This window comes from Eimeria tenella, genomic scaffold (assembly GCF_000499545.2).
Source record: "Eimeria tenella Houghton genomic scaffold, Eth_scaff17, whole genome shotgun sequence".
Classification (NCBI taxonomy): domain Eukaryota; phylum Apicomplexa; class Conoidasida; order Eucoccidiorida; family Eimeriidae; genus Eimeria; species Eimeria tenella.
The window spans coordinates 368,080-380,571 of NW_013541545.1; the positions used below are offsets into that span (position 1 = coordinate 368,080).

Sequence of the window (12,492 nt, forward strand, 5' to 3'; positions counted from 1 at the left end):
TTTGAAAGCGCGCCGTTGCGAAAGTATATACCTTTGCGCAGTGAGTGGCCTAGAAGCTCATCCAGGATCTGTTTTCCTGTTGCAGTTGCAGCCGGAAGCTTGCATTTGCTTCTATTGAGCAATTAGTCTACTTTTGGCATATAGGACTACTTGCCCTTTCGTGAAATAACTTTTTGTACACTTCCTTAAATAATCCCAGCAGTTGTACGTCAGCGAATTCAAATCCACCGTCCAGTTTTATTCTACATGCCGATGAATTGGAACGACAGGCTAATGCTGAGACATCAGGTGTAGTAAAGCGCACAAAGGGCCACAATAGCATATTTTCCAAGAGTAGTGGCATGCCCAGGAATTCAGCATGCATGGCCACGCAGCACCTTAAAGACGGAGTTGTTGTCGAAGTAAAGTGATAGGTGTAGACGGCGTGCACCACTACTGGAGTCTGTGGCACTTTGGTCTCTCGTTTGCTTTCGTTTGTTTCGTCTGGTGTCACTACTTCTGTGGCTCTGTTGCTGTTACACGCTCGTTTGCTAAAAACGCACGCGCTGGCATCCTTATCTACTGTGCTTACATTTAGTGTTGTAACTGCTTGTCAAAATGCTTGAAGCTTCCCACACCCGCGTGTGCGGGGTGCTTTCCTATCTTCTAGACCTACATGATAGAATCAAGGTGGATCTTTAGATAGATGATTCCACACAAGAATGCTCGAATGGTTGAAATCGTCCTCTGCTGGGAACAGCGTAGCGAGGTCAAGGTAAACAGATGAAAGCTGCATGATGGCAAGCTAACCTCAGCTGAAACAGATCTGATACTTAAGATCTCAGCCTCTCAAGCAGAGTCCCGATGTACCTTGTCTCCTCTGCTGCATATTGCATGCAATCATCTATGAGCTTGAAGGCCTGACGGCAAACACGCCGCCGCAGTCGTCGGCTTTCCTCCATGTATGGCTGAGACTGCCGCTGCCTGACATTTTGCCTTTGCAGCTGAGGATGCTGATTCTGAAGTTGATGCCGCTGCTTCCCCACAGACTCTGCCCGCTTTAGGAGCTCAATTTGTATGTTGTTCTGCAGCGGTTCTTGCTGGTGAGGTTTCTCCTGTAGAACTGCCGTTGTGGCTGCCAAACCCTGAGGCAACGCGGGCGTTCCCCAAAAGTACAAAGATGGTGCTGAGAAGATGCGACAAACAGAATGCGGGAGGACCAAGTGCTTGCTCCCTGCAACAGCAGCTGCTGCGTTACGCCGAGCTGCCTGAAACGCAGCGGCAAAAACTGCCTCCAGTGACTGCCCTTTTTCTTGCTGTCTCTCTTGCATAAAGGTGGTAGCGCCAGCAAGCGAAGCCAGATTGATCAGTTGTGACAATCCTGTTTCCTTGCTGTATGCTGTACGAAGCAAACGAATGGTTTCGCGTAGCTGCTGTTCCTCCTGCAGCGGCTTCTGTAATAATGGCTCAGCCAACTTGTACAGTGCGTCAGTATCTGCAGAGGGAAAACATCCAGCCAGCGCTGCTGCAGCAACGGCTTGCCGTGCCGTTTTTCGTTGCTGGATTCGTTGTTGTTCTGTGCTCTGCAACCTTTCATGAAGATCCAGAAGCCACTCCGCTGGCGGCAACAGCCATAAACTGCTGTTGCAGCTCTGGAGAAAACTTGCCGCTGCGGCTGCTCCTGCTCGGAACGCCTCAGCACACACATCAGCGTCAGCAGCAACTCGTGCCGCAGCGCCTTCCGCTTCTGCAGAAATAAGCTCCCCAGACCACTCCTGACATGTTGGTTTCCGCTGCAGTCCTGTTCCAAGGCGCGTATTATTGAGAGACTGCCTGGCACGCGTTGCCGCCACTGCAGCAGCTGCAGCAAGCGCCTTGTCCAAAAGATGAGCCCACCCAGAAACTAGAATTTGTTGCTGCGGAAGCAGCACAGGCCTCTGCCGCAAAAGGGTCCTTAAATGCTTGCTCTGTCGGAGCCCTTCCCACGGGTCTAAGGCAAGACATTGAAGCAATCCTCGAGTCAAAGGTAGTGCCTTCTGAATACAAGAACAGCTTCTTTGTGTGCTGCTACACGTGTTACTACTGCCGTTGTAGCTTCTCGTGTTCCTTGGCTGGGCAGTCTTGGGGACGACAGCAATACACCGCACCCGTAAGTTTGCTGCTACGTGGTTGAGCCTGCAAACATCAGGTCGTTTTCAAAAGGCGTTTGACACGGCAAAAGAACATCCACTCTGCACATTTTCTCTGCAGCATCGCTAGGCACTAGGTGTGTGGAGCTGCTGCTGGATCTTGTGTTGCTGCTACTGCAACTACTACTGCTATTGCTTACTGCGGGAATTTGGAACAGATAGCCTGACACAGCTTCGCTAGGACGGTAGCGCAAGCAGTATGGACTTCATCATCGACTGACACCACCAGTTGCCGTGGCTGCCTGTGCTGAGGTTTCTGCTGTGACTTGTCTTCTTGCAGCTGTTGCAGATTCTGCTGACAGGGGTGTGCTGAAACCATGTCTTCATAAGACATACGCGCCACAGTTGACGCTGGTGCTTCCGCCGGCTCGGGGGTAAAAAAGAATTGTCGAGGCAGACACAGAGCAAACACAATTGATATGATGACACTGTCACTCTTCTGTCCATCCTGTTGTGTCAGCTGCTGAAGCTCCACAGCATGTGCCACCGCTGCAGCAGCTGCTTCCCAGTGCTGTTCTGCTGCTCGGAATGCTGACGCCGTCGCGCTGCTGAGGGACGTCGAGGGACAAATTTGCACTACGGGGGGACACATGCCGCGGCAAGCACCACAAAGCACGTCCGCGGTATTTGCCGTTGCTGGTGCAAGCGTTGCCTGCGCCGCTGCGCTCACTAGCTCCACAAGAAAAGGTAATGGCAGCAGCAGCATTGCGGCTCCCCCCACAGCCTCCTCTATGTCAAGTTCGTAGGCATTTCCATCGCTATTTGTCGCTTCCGCATTTTCTGCTCTCGGGGTACCTGCTGCTTCAACTGTGCAATGCAACTTTTCCGAAGTGCACCCAATGGCATGCAGAGAGCAAAAAAGCGGCAGCGGCAATGGAGCCTTTGTCGTGAGCACCATCTGCTGGGGCCATAACAGCAACTTGCTATGAAGAGGCTGCCTTCCTCTTCCAGATGTCACAGTGCCATGAATCAGCACCGGAGCTGCGACACTCTTGCTGCTGCAATCTTGGCCCTCGGCAGCCGAGACGACCATGCGCAACAGCATAGCCTCAACAGCATACCTGCCGAGACCGAAAAATACCGCCTTGAAAAAAATGCGGGGAACAACAATACTCTGCAAATTCCACAACTGCTGCTGCTGTGGATGCTGGGGCATTTCAGGCTTAGCTGATACAGGAACTCGTATAGCATCCGTCGGCAAGGATTGAATTGCAGCACCAACGGCAGTGGCAAGCATCGCTGCGAAAGGCTGCCCTGGCCACTCTGTCTGTTGTTGCAACAGCAGCAGCAGTTCTTCTTCTGGAGATCTCAGTGTGTACAAAGCTCTTTCAGTACGATCGTTTACGTTTGCATCTTGCTTCAACGTAATCGCACTGGCTTGCTTAATTCCCGCGGCCCTTGTTTTAGCTTCTGGAGCCTGCTTGTGACCGCCTGAGCCACCCTGAAAGCTCTTTGGATCTTTGCCGGAGCCATCTTTAGGTAGCTCCTGTTCCGCTCGTTCCTGCGGGTGGTCTTTCTCGCGTTGCTGCTGCTGCAATTGCTGCCCCTGCTGCAGTTGCTGCAGTTGCCGCCGTTGTTCGTGTTGTTGTTCGTCCTGCTGTTGCCGTCGGTGTTGTGGCTGTCGTTGCTGCTCTTGCACCGCCGTGCTCTGCTGCACGCCAGGAACAGCTGATGCGGATGGCGCGCTACTGCTGGGCATCTCTACCAGCAGCAACGGCACCTCGGCTCTGCAGCCTCCTGCCGGAGCAGCCGCAGCAGCCTCTGCAAGGCACACGCAACTTTTTCTCCCTACACTCTCAATGGTTGCAGTAGCACCCTGGAATGCAGATACACTAGTTAGTTGGATTGATGCATAAAGCTGCGAGCCATCCTCGCCACTGCTTCTGCGCCGGCGTCTCCATCGTCTTAAGCCCACAATCCCCTCTGGGCCCGTTTCAGGCTTTGTTGCTGCGGTACCTATGTTCGCAACTGGCGCTGCCCCAGGGCTCTGTGCAGGCCATTTCGGCGATGTCGCCAACTTCACTGCTGGGGGCCCCGCTACGCTAGGGCTACACACGGGTGATGCTTCGATGTGGGGAGGGCAACTATCATGCTGCCCACTGTCTAGCTCAATTTTCTCCTTAGACCGTTGCAGTGCAGCAATGACAAGTTGTTGAGCTTCAACATCAGCCGCTGGCGCCGCGACGGGCTCCCGCACCGTTGCCTCACTAGCTTCAGGAAGACCTACGATGTTGGGCTTTCCTGAGGGCTCTGTAATTGCCACCTTTGCGTTTTCTGAGGATGTTGCGTGTCCTGTGGGCGCATCTGGCTGCACTGTTGCGACTGCAGTCACACCTGCTGAAGCAAATTGGTCCCTAGGTGTAGCAGTTGCTACGTGACACCCATGATGACCCAGGGGCCCTTTCTCAGAAACCACTACAGCCGCTTGAAAATTCGGTGCACTCTGCCTAGCCTGACACGAAGGCCACGCAGACGATGAAACTGACTGTTCCTGTTGCTCCTGCTGAGCCCGCTGGTGCGCTTCAGGTGGCTCTTGTAGCTGCGCTTGTGAGGGCTGCTGCCCTTGAGGAACCTGCGGCAGCTGTTGCTGGAACTGTTCACGTGGTTTCAACAATCCATGTAGCTTTTGCACGGCTGGTATCTGGAACGAAAGCACTCCAGTCGCTGTAATTGTTGAGCTATTAGCGTGCAGCTTCCCGTCCGAAGACCGCTGCCGCCACAGTAGGGGCTGCCGCTCTTTTTCCGACGTTGTCTTCCTTTGGTTGTGCTCCTGCTGCCTGAGCTTAAGCTGCTGCAGTCTCCTAAACCTCGTAAACTGGCCTTGCTGCTGCTCTTGCTGATACCGTTGTGCTTGCTGTTGCACTGGCGTGTGAAGCTGCTTGAAATAGAATGCCTTACTCAGTTCCGCTGCTGAGAGCCTCTGCAACTGTTGCTGCTCTTGCTGCTGTCGTCCGCCAGGGAAAGCAGCTGCCGGGTAGTCTGGGTCAAGCAGCTGCTGCCTGGACAGGTAAGCCGGGCTCATGAGGTATGCAGAGGGAGCCCTTGGGCCTTTAGCTTTCTTGTAGGAAGAAAGGTCCTGGAGAAGACTTTTGTCCGTCTCCTCCAATAGGCACACTCGGTTTCCGCGGGGGGATACTGCAGTACGGATTCCGTAAGCAGCCAAGAAGGCCGGAAACATATCACCTGCACAGTCCCAGAAGCAACAGCAAAAGAGTCGGGAGCCTCCACAAGGGACTATACCAACACAGTCAGAATAGGCAGCAGAAGCTCCAACGGCAGCAACCTGCAGAGCCCTGTTAAAATACCGCATAGGCACAATCTTAGAGACTAGAATAAGCAGCAGCAGCAACGGTCATCGAGGCTCCAAAACACCATCCTTACCATCTTCCCCATCGAAACCCAGCAGCAGCGAAAGCCGCTGCGGGCTGATTGGGTTTCTTGAGCCCCCCGTCAATCTACTGAGAACGAGGACAGCAAGAAACCGTGCGCGCGCATACGGCAAAAACTTATGCAGCATTACACACAGCAGGTACGGCCCTTCTCGCATTAGCCTCACGTAGCGGCGAAGATCCAGGGCCCTAAATGCCCTGTAGGCCTCAAGCGCGAAACGCACTGACGGGTCCTGCTGCAGCTGCTGCGGCAGTCGCTGCAACAGAGACACCAGAGCCGTATCACTCGCCTCCTGCGATAACAACATCAGTAGCCTGAAGCCCCAAAACTCCCCCTCGTACGGACTGGAGTAGACAAGCAGATCCATCAACGCCTTAACGTCTTTCGCCACTGTTCCTTCATTTTCAGTAGCAGTGGCAGCTGCCACCGCCGCCGCAGCAGCAGTTGCGTCGCGTTTGCTGCGAAAGGCGCGAGTTGCCTCGTATCCCTGCATGAGCTTGTCGAGACAAGTTTGCATGAGACCGTGGTTGGAGACTGCATCAAAGCCAGGAGTTCCAGCCAAGAGCTCTTCAGACAGAACCAAGAAGCGAAAAGATATCTCCAAAGTCTCAATGGATGCCCGGTGGGGAGACACGTGCTGCACTGTCAGCTCCTGCCAGCACGCTCGCAGGCGGTCCCGAAGAAAGTTGTACACATCTATGTAAGTGTACGGACGGGGACGACAGTACAGATATTCCTTCCGAGGCAGGACCTGCCGCTGCTGCTGCTGCTGCTGCTGAGGCCCATTCGTCAGGTCTGCGTCGGCAAAATATGTAAGCAGTGCATGGACGGCGCGCCGACACCAAACTGCCGGTCGGGTGTCAGATTGCTTAAAGGGCTTCCCAGCGTCACTTCGCCGAAATGATGAAAAGGCTAGATGTACGTTCACCTGCACCAGCATCATTAGCAAATTCATGGCAATAAAGTCATTAAACAGCATCGGCACATATGCCAGACTGCTGGAGCTCACGCAGTACATACCGACAGGCACTAACATGCAAGGTGATTCAAACAAAAACCAATACACACATCCAGAAGACGGCCAAGATTTTAGTAGCAAGGAATTTCTAATGTTGGGCAGATGGCTCGTTGTGGGTGAAACAACTTACGATGCGCGCCTCTGGATCGCCTGGGACCGTTGCATCTAGCCGCTCAAAATCCGATGCCGTGGAAACCTGTTGTTTGTCAAGCATTTCTTCTGTGCTGCAGCAGCCACACAAATGGCCCACAAACGGCCCTCCCAAAGAAGGGTCATTACCTGCTGCTGCAGCTGTAGACAGCGTAGAAGAGATCCCCTCCTGCAGCACCTGCTGAAGCTGCTGCACCACTTGTACCCGCAGGATCAACGCTCCATCGTCAAGATCAGCTTGAAGCATAGGATTCCCTTCGGGACCCGAAGGAGCTGGCAAGGGAGGCGGCACCGCACGGCCTTCGGGCACACAAAGCCTGCCTCGCCCATGCGCAGCAATTACACTACTCTTGTTTGTGTTGCCCTTAGTGCTGCTTGAGTCTTCTGGCGAAGCTTCCATGCTAGAAAAGGAGTTAGCGCTCCCAGTGAAATGAGATCCTTCTTGTGAGCCGCTCGACGCTGTGGGCCCAATTCCGCAACGGTTAGCAAGCCGGGAATGCCCGTCAGTAAGGCCGAATATGTTGCTCCTGCTTCCAGTGCTACCACCGGCTGGCCTTGTTTCTGCTTCAGTACTACTTTCGAATCCCAAAGAAGCGCCTCTGCTGCGGAAAGGCCCGAAAGAGCCTTCATGTGGTCGTGAAGGTCCCTTACTGTCACTAACAACGGCGCCCTCAACGTCCCTGTCACTGTTATTAGTTGCAGCTGTGAACGTGCCCTCGGCGGGAACCCCAAACAAACTGCTCCTGCTTCCTGTGAAGAAGACATTTTGACCTGCGGCTCCCGCTAAGACGCCTCCACTGGCTCGATTTTGATCAAGTCCTCCGGGTAAGCGTGAGGACAAACCACTACCAGCAGAGGCCTCAATAAGACCCTCAGAAGCACCGTTGCGGCCGGAAACACTGCCGCCAAATAAAGTGCCCCGCTCTCCCCCAGAATAAGCAACACCTTTAAACAAACCGGTACTGCCGCTTTTATCGTCCGAACTCCGGGCTTTTACCAGGGCGGCGCCCGACGATTCACTGGCCAGAACAGTGGCAAACAGACCTTTTCCACAAGAAACAGCTCCCTTTGCTGACCCCATCTGTAGTGAGGCCCCTGGGATGAGGGCTCCAGAAGTGTCCGCAAAGGTCGACATCGCAGGTGTGGAATTCGCAGGAATGCCCCCAAGCATATCCCCGTTCGTTAGTTTACTACCTGACGGGCCTTCTGCAGTAAAATTAACACCCAACAGAGTCGGGCAAATTCTAGAGAGTTCTCCTTCCCTCCTCTGATTCGTATTATTTGCGAACAAGCTGCCCCCAGAGGCAACACTTTGCAGAGCCAGTCCAGGTGCAGTAGCCTTGACGACTGAAGCAGTTGAGCGCCCTGCTGATTGTGGTGCGCCAGTATTTGGAGCAGGCCCATTGTCTTGGTTACTTCCATAAACAGTATTCGAAAAAAGACCAGTTGACGGGGTGGCGAAAACTTGACTGCTCGTACCTGACGTGCCAGAAGTGGCCACCCCCGTCTTAGAACCCCCCACAGATATTCTGGTAGAGATGCCCGCTGAAGCACTTTCTGAGTGGGTCCCAGCTGACTTGCTGCTGGTGCCAGAAGCAAAGAGACACTGCGAACCTAAACCTCCGGCCTCGCCAAACGGGCCTCCATTTCCCCCGTTCCCGGGCTTGCTTGCGTTGAAGACGCTGCTGCCAGTAGAGTTAGCTGCCTGATGGCCGGATTCTGCAGCTGCGGGTCCCGTAAAGGGGGAAGGTACCCCGCAAGCGGCAGAGGCCGACCCAAGGAGTGCATTGATTCTGCTTGAGAGGGCACCCGGGGAGGGGGACCCAGCAGTGCTTCCAAGTGAGAACACTCCTGTTGCACTGCTTATAGAAGGGGCTCGGAACAATGATGCTCCAGTCGACTCCGACAACTGAGTTCCAGCAGAGCGGAAGACGCCCTCTGTAGGCGCCGGAGGGATTTGGCTGAAGGGCACGCCCTCCATCTGCAACGTCATAATGGTTCACACAGCCTCATCAGGTGCTACGAGCATAACAGGCGTATCCCTGAGGGTACTACGCAGCAGTGGTAAGGATGATGGTGGCAAGCTTACGGCAGGGCATGAGATGGCCCCGGCCGTCAGCGCGTTCTTTCATACATCAGAGTACGCCAAAATTGTTGAGAGATTCACTGTGTTAGAGAGGAAAGCACTTTGAATTTAGTGCTGCTCCTGCCCTGAGATTTTGGCACTGCACAGGCAGAGAAGGGCCCCCGAACGTCGTGTGGTCCCGGGGGGTCCTTGCTAGCTTCCATGGGGCCCTCGTCTTGGCCTGCTGATTATTAACCTAGTGCTGTTCAGGCCTTATTGCATTTTCTCATTTGGTCTTCGGCATCACACGCAAAAGGCCTAATTTGACTTTGGACTATCCCTGTCGGCGGCGCAGTCTTCTGTTCGTCCTAAGGAGATCGCAGCTGCTTATCAGTACCAAGTATATCCCTGGGCCTTCGTGACGTCTATGGATGGAGTCACTTCTCTGTGGAATGCCACAAAAGGCGCACAGGGCAAGAGGGGGTCTTTGTGGTGCAACCTGTGGGAGACCTTCTGTTTTTGGTTGCTTCTGTTGTCTGGTGACTTCACACCCACACAGGGGCTGCATGCACCCTCAAAACACTGCAGCTTTCTGTACAAAGGAGTATGCAACGGCAGCACAGGCATCATCAACTGCAACGGTTGCGGGTTGATCTTTCGACCACATTGCAACATCGGCTGTTATAGCAACATTCTCAGGGAAAGGAGCTGCTTCTCATGTTACCCTGGTGTCACCACCAGCTGCTATACTTGTTTATCTTCTCATAGGCGGCAGCTCTCAGGACATTCCAAGGATCTTCATGTCTTCTTAGCCGCCTCTCGAGCAGCGAGTGCTGCTCGGGGGAAAGCAACAGCAACCGGCCCACCTTCAGCAACTGCATCAGTTGCAGATGAGAAGGCAGCCGGAGCGGCAGCAAATAATACGGCAGACGTTCCCGAGCAAACTACGGAAGCACCATGCTTCGGTCCTGAAGCGTCTGGAATCTCCCTACGCGGTGTTTGTGTGTCCGTAAGCCCAATCATACGGTGTCGCGAGACGTGGGGTGACACACCTAGTGAGTTCTTAGGCTTGTTTGATTTACGTGTGTCAGTGGAGGCTCCCTTGGGGGACGTTGGAGAAACACTTCATCAAGAAAATACTGCAGACTTGTAGAGTCCACAACGCCTGGAGGCTGATCAGTGGTGAACGTGGTTGTCCTAATATTTCTATGGTCACCGAATAAACGTTGCTTTTCAGTTGTTGCTGTCATGTTTGCCGTGCTTAGGCATGTTGAAAGGCCCGGTAGCTTATGAAGCAACGGTTGTGACGCGCTTGAAATCAGCAGGGGCCATTGTGACTTCCGGTGTGTTGCCGACAACCTCCACATACACAGATGGTGCTCAGGGTCGCTTGGAAGTGACTGCCCGCCCTCCCATCCAGCGAGGCGTAACATGGAAAGCTCATGCGAGCGGCAGCACCAGCAGCAGTTGTGTTTTTAGTGAGCAGAGACAGACAGGAGATGCTCGAGCGAGCACAGCCTACAGGATGGGGTTCTCACCTTCCAAGGGTAGCGTGAGCTTGTTTGGATGTTTCAGTGCAGCTGATGTTTTACGAAGAGACAGAACTGCAACTGTAGCTCCAGGGAACGTTTCCCCGCTATTGCAGGCCTCTTGCGGAACCCCCGCTTTGTGGATTTGCGGGGAGGATGTGGTAGTGCTGCAGCAAATCTTTAGGGCACTGAAGGCAGCTGACCCCTGCGACCTTCAAACATTCAGGTTTTACCTAGAGCAAGCGCAGAGAAAGACAACTTCAATGAAAAGAAGAGACATTGTAGTCTGCCCTCGAGTTACGTGTCTTCAAGTCACAGGCAATGAAGAATCCACCGCCCACTTACCCTTGGCGTTGGAGCGGCACGATCTCCTGGAGCGTCTCCAGCAACTTCAGCAGACGCAGCAGAAACAAAAGCAGTCAGTTGGCAGCTGCCGCAACCTTGCGGTCGCCTGTATTGCAGCACAGACGCTTCAGCGCGCATCAGTTGGACAGGCCCTACTCCAGTGCTGTGAAGCAGCTGGTCTCCTCCTAAGGATTGGCCAAGGGGGCACCCAGGAGCCCTTACCATCCCACCGGTGCGTTACATTTGCTGTGGGCTGTAAATGGATAGCTAGCTCGGCAACTCGTTGTGCTGCCCAGGGCCGATACAGGGAGCATTAGTGCCGTTTGCTGTGTGAGGTCATTCAGGCGACCTCAGGGAGCGCGACAAGGCAGTAGACATCAGGGGCAGCAGGAAGAGCAGGAGCAGCAGCATAATCGTTGCTTTAAAATGAATGTCCTATCGGAGAGGGCAAAGGCCTTCAGCCTTGATGTCAGACGAAAAATATTGCTTGGTAGGTGAATGGAGGGAGAGGTCTTGCCAGGGAGAGGCATTCTGTATCCGTAGGGGAAATTAGAGAGGCTGCACGAGAGTCCCGCGGCAAGCACGCAGCGTAGTGGTTTGAAAGCGTCCTCAGCAGGTGAAAGTGCAAGCATAAGATAAGTGCTCCTATGAGCATTGCAACTGCAAGGCAGAGTAGAGGCGTAAAGCAGGACGCTGAATGCTGATCAGACAGAGGTGACTTGATCCAAGCGATCTTGAGGAATTCGCCAATTCGTGCCATCTTGCATCTTTTTCCCTTGCAGGAGGGGTACTTCTACAAGACCGCGGCAGGACGGATTTGCTGCATTGTGCTCGTATTGCTCAACAGGAAATTCGGGAGCATTTAGACAGCTTTTTCACAGAAGCTGACGCCCTGCTGCACTTCGCAGAGACCTCGGAATCGAACCTGGAACAGCCCCTCTTCGATGATCATGTGTCTGCATCGGAAACAGTCGACGTTGATGTAGGCCCCCACATACCAACTGCGAGCCCGCACGGCGTAGCCCCAAATTTAACACCATCCCGCGACCCAAGAACAACATTTAGGGGGGTCCATGAACAGCTGTTGGCCGTCGTAACGGCCGCGGGCTTCCCCTGTTTTGTCTCTGCTGATGGATGGCTGTTGTTGGGATCCCGCGGGAGCGATGAAGTAGTGCTCAAACTTGCTGCAGCTCTGGCGAAGAAGTAAAAATACAAGCGGCCTGGTAATTAGCACGAATGTACGTGGTCTACAGTTTCACGACAACATGCACAAGCGCGCAGTGCTCATGCTTGTATAACCCCTTCCGACTGCGTCGCGTTTGCAGCGTGGAGAGAATCGTGGCCACTTCCCAGAAACTATCAACTCTTGCTTTTGGGCCCTTTAAACTGGGCAAGTTCTGCGCAAAGGGCACTCTATTCTAATAGCAGCTTCAGTTGTCCCAACTAACAGTTTCATTGCACCCTACTGTATGCACAGTTTGGACCTCTAGAGATCTTGATTCTGCTATATTTTAGGAAACTCGAAAACAAAAGCTACACGTAGGACAGAGGCTCAAGGAGCTGAATTCGCCGTATGAGCACACCTGCATTTATGGACACTTGAATTTAAAGAAATACTTGAGAGGTCCCCCAATGCTGAGGAAAACAGATGTGGCAACGCCAACCCGAAGATATCGCGACGCTACAAGTGCAACAAGGCTGTGAAAAGTGCCTTTCGGGTACAAACAAAGTACTACCCCCACGAAAAGAGCCAATGAGTACACACAGGACGCAACAAGCAAAGAGACGCCTTGTCTGAGGGCCTCTCACACATTGAGGGCGCTCTCG

At 53.6% G+C, this 12,492-nt stretch overlaps 2 protein-coding genes across 2 annotated transcripts; one reads left to right on the forward strand and one right to left on the reverse strand.

Moving 5' to 3' along the window:
• Positions 1–812: 812 nt before the first annotated feature.
• On the reverse strand, positions 813–8,707 carry ETH_00026675 (SAC3/GANP family protein, putative; the record flags this gene model as incomplete). Its single annotated transcript, XM_013373756.1, has 4 exons — positions 813–2,154; positions 2,309–5,351; positions 5,550–6,486; positions 6,707–8,707. The coding sequence occupies 4 exons, from the start codon at positions 8,705–8,707 to the stop codon at positions 813–815; spliced, it is 7,323 nt and encodes a 2,440-aa protein (XP_013229210.1).
• A 1,351-nt stretch (positions 8,708–10,058) lies between these two features.
• Positions 10,059–12,087, forward strand: ETH_00026680 (uncharacterized protein; the record flags this gene model as incomplete). The annotated part of the gene is made up of 4 exons (XM_013373757.1): positions 10,059–10,897; positions 11,010–11,155; positions 11,448–11,868; positions 11,991–12,087. 4 exons carry the CDS (start codon positions 10,059–10,061, stop codon positions 12,085–12,087), a joined length of 1,503 nt encoding a protein of 500 aa, XP_013229211.1.
• Positions 12,088–12,492: the final 405 nt, after the last annotated feature.